Source organism: Ochotona curzoniae, unplaced genomic scaffold (genome assembly GCF_017591425.1).
Source record: "Ochotona curzoniae isolate NIBS_2020 unplaced genomic scaffold, NIBS_Ocur_1.0 scaffold_4812, whole genome shotgun sequence".
NCBI lineage: Eukaryota > Metazoa > Chordata > Mammalia > Lagomorpha > Ochotonidae > Ochotona > Ochotona curzoniae.
In genome coordinates this window covers 2,177,770-2,191,524 of record NW_024467124.1, presented here as the reverse complement: position 1 = coordinate 2,191,524, position 13,755 = coordinate 2,177,770, and the positions used below count along the sequence as shown (strand labels likewise).

Here is a 13,755-nt window from a genome sequence, read left to right as displayed (position 1 = left end):
GTATCTGGCTGACTGGTTATGCATGTTAGAGGACGAGAGCGAATTCCAGCAGATCTTTGAGATTTTCTCATTGCTAACGCCAGCTCCAGCATTCAAAAGTTCCCTGAACATGCAATAGGCTTCTTGGTCTTCAAGATCGAAGGCAAATTGTCCAACAGCAAGCTGCTTTTTGCAACTTAACCTGAACTAGCGGTTCATCACCATGGCTCCAAAGAATAAAACCGCACCAGCAGGGCCGTGTTCCAGGGCCCACAGTCCGAGGAACAGTCAGAGCTGCTCAGGCATAGGTGGGGCTCCTCCAGCAACGAGCTCCCCGTTGTTGGAGTCAGGCATGGAACTGTGACTTAGGTCACTGTCTGCATGAATGCTGTCATCTGGACTTGAACTGTGACGGAAGCAGTCCTCCTGCAAGCCTGGAATTGATCCCGGTAAGTCTTCACGTGCATTTGCAAAGAACACAGAACGTAGATCTGCACAAAGCAGGGGAAACCTGCTTGGGGGTGAGCTTAGGACCCCGAGACTGCAGCAGAGCAGGCTAAACGCAGAGTCATCAGAGGGTTTCCTGACAGCGTGGATGGTCACTGGCGTGTACAGAAACAGTTCAGAGGCCAGGTGAGGGCTCAAATGGCTTCCAGGTAACATCTGGCAAAGCATTCTCATAGAGCAGGGAACCACTTGGTAGCAATTAAGTCCACAGGTCACTCTCCTGACTGGGTTAAAAAGCAAGTAGTTCTTTTTCAGTGATTTCTTAGGGTACTCATCGACAGATGCACTACGATTTTACAACTCTATTCGGGTGAATTTGGGCCAGGCTGGTGGGGGTAGCAGTAATTGAAAGTCTTTTGAACACCTAATCTTGTTAAAAGTGGTTGTAGCAAGGAAAGACAGAGCTTATCTATCTATGTGACCTGTTGCCCCACGATCAGCCAAGGGAACCTTCCTAGCGAATTACATTTCACTTTATTTCCCTGAAATCCATTCTCCTTAAATCCTTAAATGAGATCTTCTTATTTTCTCTATTAGCATTTTGGTTTTGCCTGGAGTGTGAGCTGATTAGAGTGAAGAAACTTTTTCCTAATAGTGTTGCAGCAATTAGCATTTTCATTAAGTCCATTTGACCATGTTTGGCTGGAATAATTCCCTTATTCCACATAGGCAGTGAGGGCAGCAAAGGTTAACACGGATCATTTTCATGGAGGAACACCATGCAGTCCTTTTGTGCCAAATGCACCTGTGCACTGCTGTAATTTAGCAGTTTTCTAAGGAGGAAATGGAATTCCAATGGACGTACAAAAGGCAACCCTGATAAAAGCAGAAGATGAACGTGGCGGGCTGAGTGCCAGCGCCAAGCCCAGTCACCTCGCCCCTCGCCTCGGCTACCTTGTGTTCCTTGTGGCTGGCTCATATCCAGGAGCTGCAAGGCTTCAGGTGTGTCTCTCCCGGGGCCAGCCCGCTTCCCTCTGGTGACTTCATTACCACGGACAGGTTAGCCTCAGCCCAACTAATGCAAAAGCCAGTGTTCCACGCGAGGGATTGTAAAAACAACATTGCAGGAGTAGGGACTAAATCTCAGCTCCCTTTACATCTCCACAAGGTCCCGGATAGGAGTCGGTCCTCAGTCAAGGCCATGAAGGCTCTGTCCAGAGCACTTGGTCTTGGCAGTGGACAGAGCATCTCTTATCTCTCAGACTCAAGCTCCTGATTAAAGTACTGTGTTACCACCCAGTAGAATGTGCATTAAAAAATAACAGGGTATTTACAGCACTGGCATTAACTTATTTTATAACCTACAGGTGAATCTTCATAAAGTTCTCACTCTCTCTTTTTTAATTTTTTAATTTCAGAGGGAGGGAGAGAAGGAGGAGGCAGGGAGAAAGAGAGAGAGAAAGAACTATCGTCTATTGGCTCAAGTCACTCCCCAGAAACCTGCAACGGTTGCCAAGTTTGAGTCAAGTCACAGCTGAGAGTAAGGACTTAATCCAGGCCTCCATATGGGTGTCGGGACCTAACTGCTTGAGCCACCACCTGCTGTGTTTCAGGGTGCAGCAACCAGAATCACAAGTGGAGCCAGGACTCAACCCCACGTACTCCAATATTGGCATATGGATGTCTCAAGTACAGTCTTAACTGCTACAGCAAGCTTCTGCTTCAGTATGAGTCTTTCTGTATTTCCTAAACCTACCAAGTGGAAGGACAAGGTCAGTTCAAATACCCAGGGCCCGCTGGAAAATTCAGGTGAGCCCCCACACCATCTTACCAGACATTTTCCAGTTTCAGGGTCACACATGTCACTGTGGTTGTTGCAACTGCATGGCACACAGGGAGCAAGAAGAGGGCGGGGGCCCCTGCCAGCACCTTCTGGAAGCCTCCCTCGGTGGTAGCCTGGTGCACAGTCCTGAGGGAATGCCAAAGGGAACCATGTGATTAAAATCAGACAAAGACTTTAGACAGACATTTCTTCAAGAAGCACATGAGAAGTTCAGCATCCTTATCATGAAGGAAACACCAGCCAAACCAGAGACAGGAGGTAGCCACCATCCAAACCATATCAATCACAAGAGTTGGTGAGGGCATGGGGACACTGGAACCTTCACAGCTTCTGGGTGAGAACGCAGAGTGGCAGGAACAGCAACTGTGAAAAACAGCCTACAGGCACCACAAAACAAACTGTATTACCACGCGACTCTGCAATGCCGCTTCTGGGTATATGCCCAAAGAACTGAGCACAGGGGCTTGTAGAGATGTGTGTGCCCATGTGTTCAGCGGCATTACTCACAGCATTTGAAACACACAGGCAACTGACACATTCATCAAAGGAGGAGTGGAGACACAAACAGCCAAACTTGAGTGACCGCACATAACCCTCCAACCAGAGCGGTCAAATTCATAAAGAAAGGGGACAGTGCTGGGGGAGGAGACAAGAAAGAATTTCTGAAGGAGTGCAGAATTCTGTTCTTCTTAATCAGAAGAGCAAAGAAGGACAGAGAGAGCTCTCATCTATTCGTTACAACTCACTGTCCACAAGGGTTGGGCAGGCCTAGGGCTGAAGTCGGGAGCCAGATACACAACGGATGTCTTCCACAAAGGTGGAGAACCCAATTACCCGAGCCAACACTGGCTGCTTTTTGGGATTTGGAATTAGACCCAGGAATCCAACCCAGGGACACGGACACAGTGACCAGTGTCTTAACTGCTAAGCCCAAAGCTTTCCCTCCAAATTTTAACTTTGCATGATGAAACATATCCTACAGATCGGCTGTACCACACTGTGACTATACCCAGCACTACTGAACTTAAGAACACAGTCTAATTTGAAGCTGAGTCTATTTTATCAGAATGAAAATGTGTAACGCGAAAGGAGAGAAGAGGTTCTGTTGGCCACTGGGGCGCTGCCATCATAAGCAATTCCACACTACGAAGTAATGGTCTCTGAGGTCTCCCTACCTGACAGGAGAAGCCTGCTGTGCCCGGAGGACAGACACACTTCTCCAACAGCAAGGCCACCTCTCCGTGCGGCTGCAGTGCATCCGCCTTTCTGCCGACTTCCAAGGAGATGTTTGAGATCCTGTGTCACGTGTGGAAGGGAAAGAGCCAACAGGGACATGTCAAAAGCTTCTTAGATGTGCTGCATCCTACCCCACACAACATTTGCGTTTCTAGGAAACCCAAGATCTCCTTCCAGGTTGGAGCACTTTCTACTGCTAATTCCCTAACTTGAGAATACAGCTATGGAAGCTACACCTGAGGGATCTTCTGCAAGTGCTGGTTTTGGCTTCACAGCTCTCTTTAAGAGCTAACGGATTCAATAAGCAGGTGATTGCCTTCTTAATACATCATTACAAAGGAATGACCACTACGGTTTTGTAGCATAGAAAATAGTATCTTCTTTTTTCACATTTTATCTTCATAAGTACCTATGATATACTCTGTTTTAAATCCACATTAGCATGGTGAAAAATTTATGTTGTAATTCACAGATTCCATATTGGTATTCTTATTTAAGAGGGTTTTAGTAAGGAACAGAAATGCTCATAGACATTCAGACCCTCAAAAGGTTCAAAGAATGGAATTAAAAGGATAAGTGTACTTTAACAGATGTATAGCTCTCAAATGTCTTTGGAGCAAAAAAATCTTATATTTTAGTTCCAGTTTTCCAATAGCGACTTAAGCAGTAACAAAGATAGTGAAACCAATCTAATCCTTGCAGTCCCATGCCAAACCAGAGAAACATTCACGCTTCCCGAGGCGGTACCTGCTCTGCTGGAGCCCTTGCCCATATGAGGCCTTCACAAGGATGTACTCAATGTTGCTGAGAACAGACATGAAATCTGAGCGTGTGACAGGTTCCTCAGAAACAGAGTTAAAATATTTCCAAAAATTCTGTGGGTGAGAAGCAGATTTCATTAAATCCAGAGTGTAAATTCTCACAGGCACATGCCCCTTTCATAAATTTCTCCAGAACTGAACCTTGCTCTGTGAATCCTGCTCAGTTTTACTGACAAGTCTCCACGAGGGAAGCCTCATTCAGCAGAAAGCCCAGAGCAGTGTCTGGCACAGTGAAACACTGAACACAGGATCTACTGGGCAGGGGAACCTCCCAGACTTCCCAGACGTCAGCCCAAAGACTTCAGCATTGCCACCATACAGGATGATGGTAGTACACCAAGAAGGAGGATTTAAGATGCAGTCCCATTAAATCCACTTAAACTTCTTACAGCAGCCCCTCCCCTTATCTGCAGGACATACACGACCCTGCAGCTTGTCTGAAACCCAGGATAGTATCAACCCTGTAAGTGTCATCTTTTTTTCTATACAAATGTAAATTCTATGATAAAAATCAAAATTAGGCATCAGGATAGATTAACAATAACACACTAATAGAACAATGTACTGCAGTGAAACTGGCAGTATGACCACTCTTGCACTTACAGGCTATCACTAAGTAAATGAGCTTGAGCCCAAACATCGTGTTACTGGGACAGTTGATCCCAGAACCCAGAGTGGGAAGAGTGTATAGTGTGGGGATGCCGGACAAAAGGATGAGTGACAACCCAGGCAATACAGAACTGGATGACATGAGACTATATCATGTTATTTAGAATGACATGCCATTCAAAACACTGTTTCCTTTTACAAACTGATTTATTTCTAGAATTTTCCATTTTGGACCACAGTTGACCAAGACTAATTAAACCCACAGAAAGGGAAACCGAGGATGAAGATGGACAACTTGAGACCATGAAATTCAAATTGCTTTGTATATCTTGCTAAACCTGTGAGAAATCTGATTCCAGAGTCTTCTGTTTTTTTTTTTTTTTTTAATGGGCAGCATCATGCTTTCATCGCATCCACAGGAAAGCCCACACCTTTAAGGAATGTGTAAAAAGATCCCATCGTTACCTCCTTCATTTCTACTTCTTGCTGCTGCCTCACTCCATTCTCTGGCGCAGGGGCATTCATGTAAATGACTTGCTTTCTGGCCCGACCTCCTTTGATGAGAACTTGAGGCTCCAAGTTGGAGGTGCCGATGTCATGGGAAGAAAAGAAGGCCACGCTGTATTTCAGTTTGCCACCATAGGCCAGGAGCTGTCAAAGGACAAATTGTTGCTTACTGCTCTGACACAGCTTCGTTGAAAAACCTTTCTGTCATCATAGGAAAGAAATCTCATGTCATAAAACGCATCCCATCGCTGAAATATGCTGTCTCACACTGGCTTTTAGTTCTACTAAATGATTAAGTTGACCCAAGTTATGGTTCTTCTGGATGATACTAACAAAGCTGATCTCTCAAATAACAAACCAGTGTGGCAGTAGGAATTCGCATTGTTTTCAAGTATTTTTTTTTAACCATTATTTGTATCTACCAGAGCACAAGCTGTACGGTTGCCAATTTTAAAGGCCAGAGTGAAATATCATACGACACACACACACACACATGTTTATATGAACAAAAACACACAAGTAATGTATTTCATGACTCTTCTACTTGTTTTTTCCTCCGAAATGAGTGTCAGATTTTTTAAAAAAGGGCACCTGAGTCACAGCTTCTAGCCTATAAGGAGCAGGTGTCATGAAACAGGGAATGTTTTTTGAATAACTGGTTTAGAATAAAAAAAAAATAATAAAAGGATTTAAACTTTCAAAGACTAGGAATTATTGAGAATGTAAAAATTCAAAGATTCGGGTGTGTGTTGGGAGGACAGAAGCAGAAAACATCCCCATCGCCACTTAGAGGAGGAAAATTAATAACCACATCTATTTATAGGGTTTTAATACATTTTCTGAGAGAGACAGAGAGCATGAGAGAGCTCTTATCTGACAGTCTAATCTTAAGCCTGGGGCTGGACCAAGCTAAAGTTAGGAGCCTGGAACTCCGTCCAGGTCTCCCAGCTGTGTGGCAGAGGCCCGAGTATCTGAGCCCTCACTACTGCCTCCCAGGGTACACATTAGCAGGAAGCTGTAACTGGAAGTGCGGTGGGGACTTCCAACCAAATTACTCCCACAGGAGATACTGGCATCTCATCCAGTATACTGATTACTAGGCCAAAAGCAGTCCCAGTGTCGTATCTTTCAGTGACGGGACAGCATAGACTACTGTGATTGTTTTATATACGTAGGGCGAAAGGGAAAGGCCTGGCTCCTGGCTGAGCACCTGCTTACCTGGTCTCCCTGGAACTGCTCCGGCAGCCACCAGTAAAAGGGCTCGGCCTGAATGTGCTGTCGGGCAGTCATGGCGTCCAGCAGGATATCAGGGGGCTGGTAGTGGACCCCCTCCGTTGTGCCCCTCAGGTTACTCTGGGAAACCACTCTCAGAAGAGGCTGATCGGAGTCCAGCGTCACCTAGTCGTGGGCAGAGGGGAGGAGAGGATGGCACTTGAGACTGTGGATGACCCATCAAGTTTGACGGGTCACATTTGCTACGAATTCAGATATGACAGTGTCATGATCAGACACTTTCGCTGAAACCAAACAGCAGCTGCCCGTGAACTGAAAATGTGGCATTTAGTGTCAACCAATCGCTAAAGCAAGGTGGGGCTCCCTTCGATGAAAGAGACTGTTGAAATGTTGCATTTTTATCTTTTCCCCAACTTTGACAGATAAGCTAAGGAGCAAAATGTGGAGCTCCGTTTCACATACAGAAGTACTGCCAAAACTTCGTGGGAGAAAAATGTAACTAAAACACTTCTTTTTGCTTAAAAACTTCTGAAATCCATGCAGTTTTTTTGCCATAATATACATTTCCCACAAACTTTTTGAGGACTTCCTGTATGCAGAAATTCCAAAATTCTTGGCATCAAAAATAATCATTTGTTTTCCATGAACTCCTTTGAAGTTCCCTGGTATGAACCCACACTAGCGTCTTGGAGTTTACAATGCCACAAGAACAACATTCGTAATGTAAATACTTGGTTGAGAAAGGCCAGCATAGGACACACTAACTGGGTGACTTACTGGGGTCCTCACATAACCCTGCAGCTCTGAGCAGAGGTGGGACAGCCCGAAGCAGAAGCATGGCCTGCATCCCAGGGGGTCGTCCGCGTGGAGGGCGAAGGTGCCAGCTCGACATTCGCTGCACTGGAGGCCAAAGACGTTCTCCTAAAGAGGCACAAACAGTGGACTCGTTTTTGCCTTGCAAAGAAGGAGAGGCAATTTCTGGATGCACAGCAACAAAAGACGGCTCATGTGTGATTTAAATCCACACTACCAGTTGCTTCCCTGGCATGCAAGGTCTTAAGCCCCTCTGGGTATCAGCTCTCTCCCAGACCCCACTGCTCTCAGCATCCTCCCGAAAGCCTTTGCGATACGAGCCTCCCGTCATGCCTCAGTACTGGCCCTGGCACTCCAGGGGACTCTGATGGTCACTGGAGAACCGCTAAGTGGGTGGCTCTCAGGACAGACCCCTGTTGGTCAGAGCATCAGTAACGACTGTTGTCATCACACGATGTGATAAACCAGAGAAACAGGGACTCCCAAGCCACCGACATCTGCTTGACTTTCCCTTTCTTCCCTCTCGTCACTCATCAACCTGTTACTTTCTGGTTTCTGTCTTATCAGCCACCGAAAAAAGAGAGGGCATGAGAAAAGAGGAGAAAGCCTCTTCCTTAGAAAGCCTGCTGGGAAAACTCAGGCAAACCTATGAAATGCAAAGTTTCCCTCCTGAAAGATGACAAACATGAATTTCCTCCGTCTTGGCTAGCAGCACCTACAAAGACACAAGCTCCTCACGGTTGCACAATCACAAGTTTCCTCGAAGCCCTATACCATGTATTCTGCCTCTGTACTCATGGCAGGCTGACTACCCAGAGCCACGGCACACATGTTCAAAGGGATCCCATCATCCAACACTGGCAACAAAAAGAACTCCATTTCCAGAATCTTCCATTTTAGAAGAGTTCAACAGACTTCATCGCAGATGCAGGAGTATGAACTCCTCAGCAGAGGGGCCTAACGCTCACTGCCAAGGTAGATGTGGGGAGTGGTGGTGCTGACTGGAGAACTGCCCTTCCATACCCACACCCGTGGGAGTTTGCACTGATTTCCTGTCACCTGGATTTGGCGCCAACCGTCCCAACTGCTACAGACAACTGAAGAGCGAATGGAAGGATGGGAGTTCTCTGCCTGTCCCCATTCCCTTGCTCCTCAAACAGAAGCTGAAGCCCTCACTGCTTCCTTAAATTGTCAAGTGCTCCAAAGCCATTGTGATGGGGAGGCAGGAGGACAGTGGAGGCTGGTGGCAAGCACCTTGCAGGAGCAGGTGGCAGTTTCTTCTGCACAGCTGCAGAGGCCCTGCTCCAGGTCACAGGTGTCCGCCAACGTGCCCCTCAGGTCGCAGTCACAGGGGACGCAGTCTGGGAAGTCTCTGTAACCCAAGGAGCACCGGTCACAGCTGCGTCCATCAAATGCAGACTTGCACTGGCACTGGCCAGAGAGCATATCACACTGGTAACTGGTCGACCCCTCACCGCTGCAGTTGCAAGCCTGGAAGAAAACAAAAACACAGCCTTTAACAAGTGTAAAGGCAAGTCTCGTTTTGTCATAGGGAACGTGCACAATTCACATTACAAGAAGACATATGCACCAATTCCCCCTCGCCCCCACTGCTAAGGGGAGTCACTTGGTCATGGGTTAACCTGGTCATGGGTTGCCTGGAATAACACGTGTACTTTGGGCCCAGACTAGAAATGGAAATGAATTACATCCAGCAAAATTACTTTAGAAGTCATTTCCCCCATGTTTTTCAAAATGCAAAATATATCTGCTTAATCAAAGAAAGCAGCAGAATTCTCTAGAGCTGGCTATTATGTGACAAGATCTCCGAGTGCAGGGAGTTGGGACTTCCTTCTGGAAGATGATGTGCACTGCAGAACATATTTGAAGGACACGGAGAAAGAAATCTGGATCATTCAACCATCCATTTAACAACAAACTTCTAGAAGTAAGTCTAGAATAACAGGTTTTAAGGCACAGCCCCTTTCCATTTTGATTTCTACAATCTGTGAGCTTTTCAATAAACCAAAGTGATTCAATGGGGTAAAGCGAATGGACAGGGGAAAGGCAATGAGGCCTGTTGCAGCCAAGGGGCCCTCGGTCCGGAAGAGGCAGAGATGATGGCACACCTGGCATCCACGCTCCAGGTCACGGCCCCAGTACCCATCCTCGCATTCCTCACACTGCAGCCCACGGGTGTGGGGAGGGCAGATGCACGTGCCAGACTGGGGGTCGCAGGTGTTGTGTGTGTGAGCGCAGTCACAGGCTGAAAGAGACAAGGGTTCCTTAGGGGCGTGCGTGATATTCCCACATGCTGCATTATTGAGATGGTTCTTCTGATTCCCGAAATCCCTCAGACTCCCAGGACCCCTGTGTCAGGGACGTGGCTGGAGGGGAACCCGGACAGCATGGGAAGGATTCCACTAGAAGACGCGTTGAGTGGTGGGAAGAACTGCGAGAGCCGATGGCACGGAGCATTTGCTGCATGCCAGACGGCCTGGCAGACTTTACACACCACCCTGATGGTAACCCCTGGATGTAGATGCTAATTAGTTTCTCCCTACAGAGGAGGAAGCTGCAGTAAAAGGAAGCCATTCATGTGTGCTCACACAAATAGCAGCTGTACAACCAGGACCCCAAAGCATGCTTATTCCCTAGTAGGGATCAGGAAAAGGATGCAAAAGGTCTAAAATCCTACATGCAAAGAGCCAGAGAAGTCAAGCGATTTAGCAAAAGCAAGTCAGAAATTCAAGGTCAGGATCAAAGAGAAACGTGTGATTATCCTAACATTAAAACCAAGGAGGTCAAGAACTCACCTGTGCAGCCTCCATTCTGGAAGGCGTAGAAGCCATGGGAGCACCTGTCGCACTTGTCGCCAGCCACCCCTGGCGCACAGTGACAGCGCCCTTCATCTGTGCACTCATCCGAGGTGGAGCCTGCTGTACTGCAGCCACAGGCCAGGCAGCCATGTCCTAGGGCCAGGCCATAGTAGCCGGGCTGTTTCACAACAAGGGGAGAGTGGTGGGAGCCTAAGTTCTTGAAATGTCATGAGACTGTTTTCCAAATTACAGACAGGATGTGTCACGGACGCATCAAGGATGTGCGGCACAAGGACTCCCCTCCCCCCAGGTGGTCTCCCAATTGGCATAGGTCTCCTATTGCACGCCTAAACATCTCACGGACACATACCTTCGACAAACGCAATGACCAGTAAGTAGCTTACCAGGCACTGGTCACATTGCTGTCCGGTCACGTGGGGTTTGCAGTCACAGACTCCAGTCTCTGGATGGCACATCTCAGAATGCGAGCCTTTTTCATGACAGTTGCAGGCTAACACACACACACACACACACACACACGAATTGTTACTTCTCGTGTTGTTATAGTGTTCTACAATTCCCAAGGAGAAAATTGTAAACATTCCCTGCTTTCAATCTCAAAATTAGTTACATATATAATTAAATAGGATATATACATGTAATCACATATATGAAATGTTGCAATAACTTTAAAATGTAGGCATTTCCTGAAGAGTACACCAAATCAGATATTGGAAGAAATCATCAGAGAAATAATGCTGATGCTGTACGGAGATGTGAGGAGACAGTTTGCAAACAAACTTGAACCAAGTTATTCTTTCTTCGCATTTCAGTTGAACTGTCTACATGTCGTTAAAAACGTACCATGGGCATTTTGAAATCAATTCAGCCATTCGTTCCTACCACACATCACATGTGTATACAGAACTCCAAAACTCCCACATATCCTAACCTAGGATAAAGTGTGTATTAATATTATGCCTTATAGTGTACTGAAACCTATTCTCCCACCGAGTCACACGTAACTTGTTTGAAAGCCAATGTCTGAGCTCAGCTGCATTGATGTTTCAACCTGTGTAGTCCCCCAGCTCTCCAAACTGATGCAATGTAATGAGTCCAAAAAAACTCTAATTGATATTCATGAATGGCCACCAATGGCCATCTCAGATATAACCTGACAAAACAAGGTTCTATGTACACTTGTACTGAGAAAACGTGATGTTTCATGTGTGGTCCTTAATCAGAAAGCCCAATTCTGGAATTCTCTAAAACTCAGGGTTTTTTTTAGTATTGATATGGTCCCTCAGGTGGAAAATTCTACTCCTGGCTTCATGGGATGGGACATAATCAAAACTCAGTTACACAAAAAAATCGTGTTTATACACTTTCAGATACTGTGTATAAAGTGAATATAAAACAAAGATTTTATTCCCAAGATATCTCATTAGATATATGCAAATATTCCGAAATGCAAGAAATGTCTGAGATGTGACTTTGAGTAAGGGACAGTCAGTCTATAGGATGACAGAAGTAAAAAAAAAAGAAAAGAAAAGAAAAAGAAAAAGAAAACAAAACACCTCACCAACAACACAAAGTCTAGGCATGAATGGTACGGCAGATGCAGTGCACAGCCTGGGAACAGACAGGCTGGTGCTCACCACCTCCTGCCTCCTTAACCAACTAGTGCCATCACTGTCCCAGACCCTGGGCCCCTCACCCTTCCAGGCTCCCAGTGTGGGCTGCAGCTCCCATCTGAGGCTGTGCAAGGCTGTGGGTATCTCATAGCTGTCCAGAGGGACTTGCTCAGCTTGACTGTGTGGACTCCATTCCTGACCCTAACTCTAACCGGCTCACCTGCCACCCAGCAAACACCTCTTTCTCTCTCTCTCTCTCTCTCTCTCTCTCTCTGTCTCTATTTCTCCCTCCTTCTCAAATAAATGGAAGAGGAGCTGGAACTTCTAAGTCTCTGAATGTAGTGGTAGGAAAATATTTTTGCCTGTGTAGCTAGCACCCTCTTGTGGCTCCACAATGTAATACCATACTTGAACTTCAGCATTTATGCGAACTTAACCAATACTTATAACTCAGATTTGTGTTATTCACTCCTTTTAAAAAGGCTAAGCTCTCCCTAAATTCATCTCAGGTATAAGAAAATCTACTTTTCTCACTGGTTCTGAAATTTCAGGGTTCCAAGTTGACCTTGGCAGAGCTGTGCAGGCACAGACCACCAAGGCACGCCAAGACACCACTCGAGCATCTTCCATTTCCTGTATCCCTTCAGCATCTCCTTCGTCAGTTCCACAGGCTCTGGGCAGAGTTGAGTGGCAGGTGCCTGCTGGCCAGGCCAGGGCCTTGATGGGGCGTTACTATCAAAGCCAACATAGAGAGGTCTATATTGGGTCTCTATTGGACTCCAGATAATTTATCTCCCAGACTGAACTCCTTATGACACATGTAAGTGGATGGGTGTGAACTTTCTAGAAGATAGAACCAAATAATGAACTTGACTTTGCAGGGCTTGCACTCACCACGGCAATTTTTGGCATCCACTGCGTCCCCGTAGAACCCATCGGCACACCGTTCGCAGTGGGTGCCGGCCGTGTTCCTGAGACACTTCAGGCACTCCCCAGTGACCGGGTCACAGTGTCCAGGCTCAGAGGGGTCCACGTTGCCATTGCACTCACAAGGGACACAGGCTTCCCCAGGCACAGTAGGGTTTCCATAGTAACCATCTGCACATCTGGTACCCGGGGTTGAGGGTGGGATAAAAAAAAAGAGCAATTCCTCAATGACATTACCCATCCCCCTCCCACCCATATTTAGGGAGTCACCAAATGGCTACTAAATCAAGATGGCCTCTTTCTCAGCTGGGCTGACCACGAAAGGGAGGCAACCCAACACTCAGCCACTCACAGATCTCTATCCATGGCAATGAGTTGGGAGAATACCTAAGAGGAGACACAAATCTAGCGAATGCAGACTCACACAAGGCCAGCTGTGACCCTCCTGACCATGTGTGTCAGCAGTCTCCCCAAAGGCTAAGCCAGGACCTGCTGCTAAGATTTACACTCAGGAAAGGTGCCAGAAGGCCTATTAAGCAGCCTCCTGCCCAGGATAAACAGCAAGAGGGCATCAGGACTGCCTGTGGCCACTTCCAGGCACTCCTGCCAATTCAGACTAAAATGCAGCAGCATTTCTGCCCAACTCCCTGCAAGTGGACACACACACTGTTTTCTCCTATATATCGGAAATGATCACACACTGGGGCTCCAAGCCCCACTTAACTTCACACGGGATTTAATTTTAAAACTGTGTTAAGGCAGCTTTTAGAATCTGGGGCGGGGGTGGGGTGGCAGTGCAGTACCTTTCGCACCAGTCTCCCGCGTAGCCCGGTGCACACTGGTCACAGACCATGTCCTCGTCCACAAGGTGGCAGGTGGGGCTGAAG

At 46.8% G+C, this 13,755-nt stretch overlaps 1 protein-coding gene across 1 annotated transcript in view; it reads right to left on the bottom strand.

The window, feature by feature from the left end:
- LAMA1 (laminin subunit alpha 1) overlaps positions 1 to 13,755 on the bottom strand; it is a 116,197-nt gene that overhangs the window by 48,392 nt on the left and 54,050 nt on the right. Inside the window, exons 18-29 of the mRNA XM_040970593.1 lie at positions 13,672 to 13,755; positions 12,836 to 13,047; positions 10,712 to 10,818; positions 10,305 to 10,485; positions 9,618 to 9,754; positions 8,743 to 8,979; positions 7,453 to 7,596; positions 6,661 to 6,840; positions 5,401 to 5,586; positions 4,253 to 4,380; positions 3,445 to 3,565; positions 2,258 to 2,395 (exon numbers count right to left, since the gene is read on the bottom strand). Of these exons, the coding sequence (XP_040826527.1) occupies positions 2,258 to 2,395; positions 3,445 to 3,565; positions 4,253 to 4,380; positions 5,401 to 5,586; positions 6,661 to 6,840; positions 7,453 to 7,596; positions 8,743 to 8,979; positions 9,618 to 9,754; positions 10,305 to 10,485; positions 10,712 to 10,818; positions 12,836 to 13,047; positions 13,672 to 13,755 (1,855 nt within the window). The remainder of the gene's footprint in view (positions 1 to 2,257; positions 2,396 to 3,444; positions 3,566 to 4,252; positions 4,381 to 5,400; positions 5,587 to 6,660; positions 6,841 to 7,452; positions 7,597 to 8,742; positions 8,980 to 9,617; positions 9,755 to 10,304; positions 10,486 to 10,711; positions 10,819 to 12,835; positions 13,048 to 13,671) is intronic.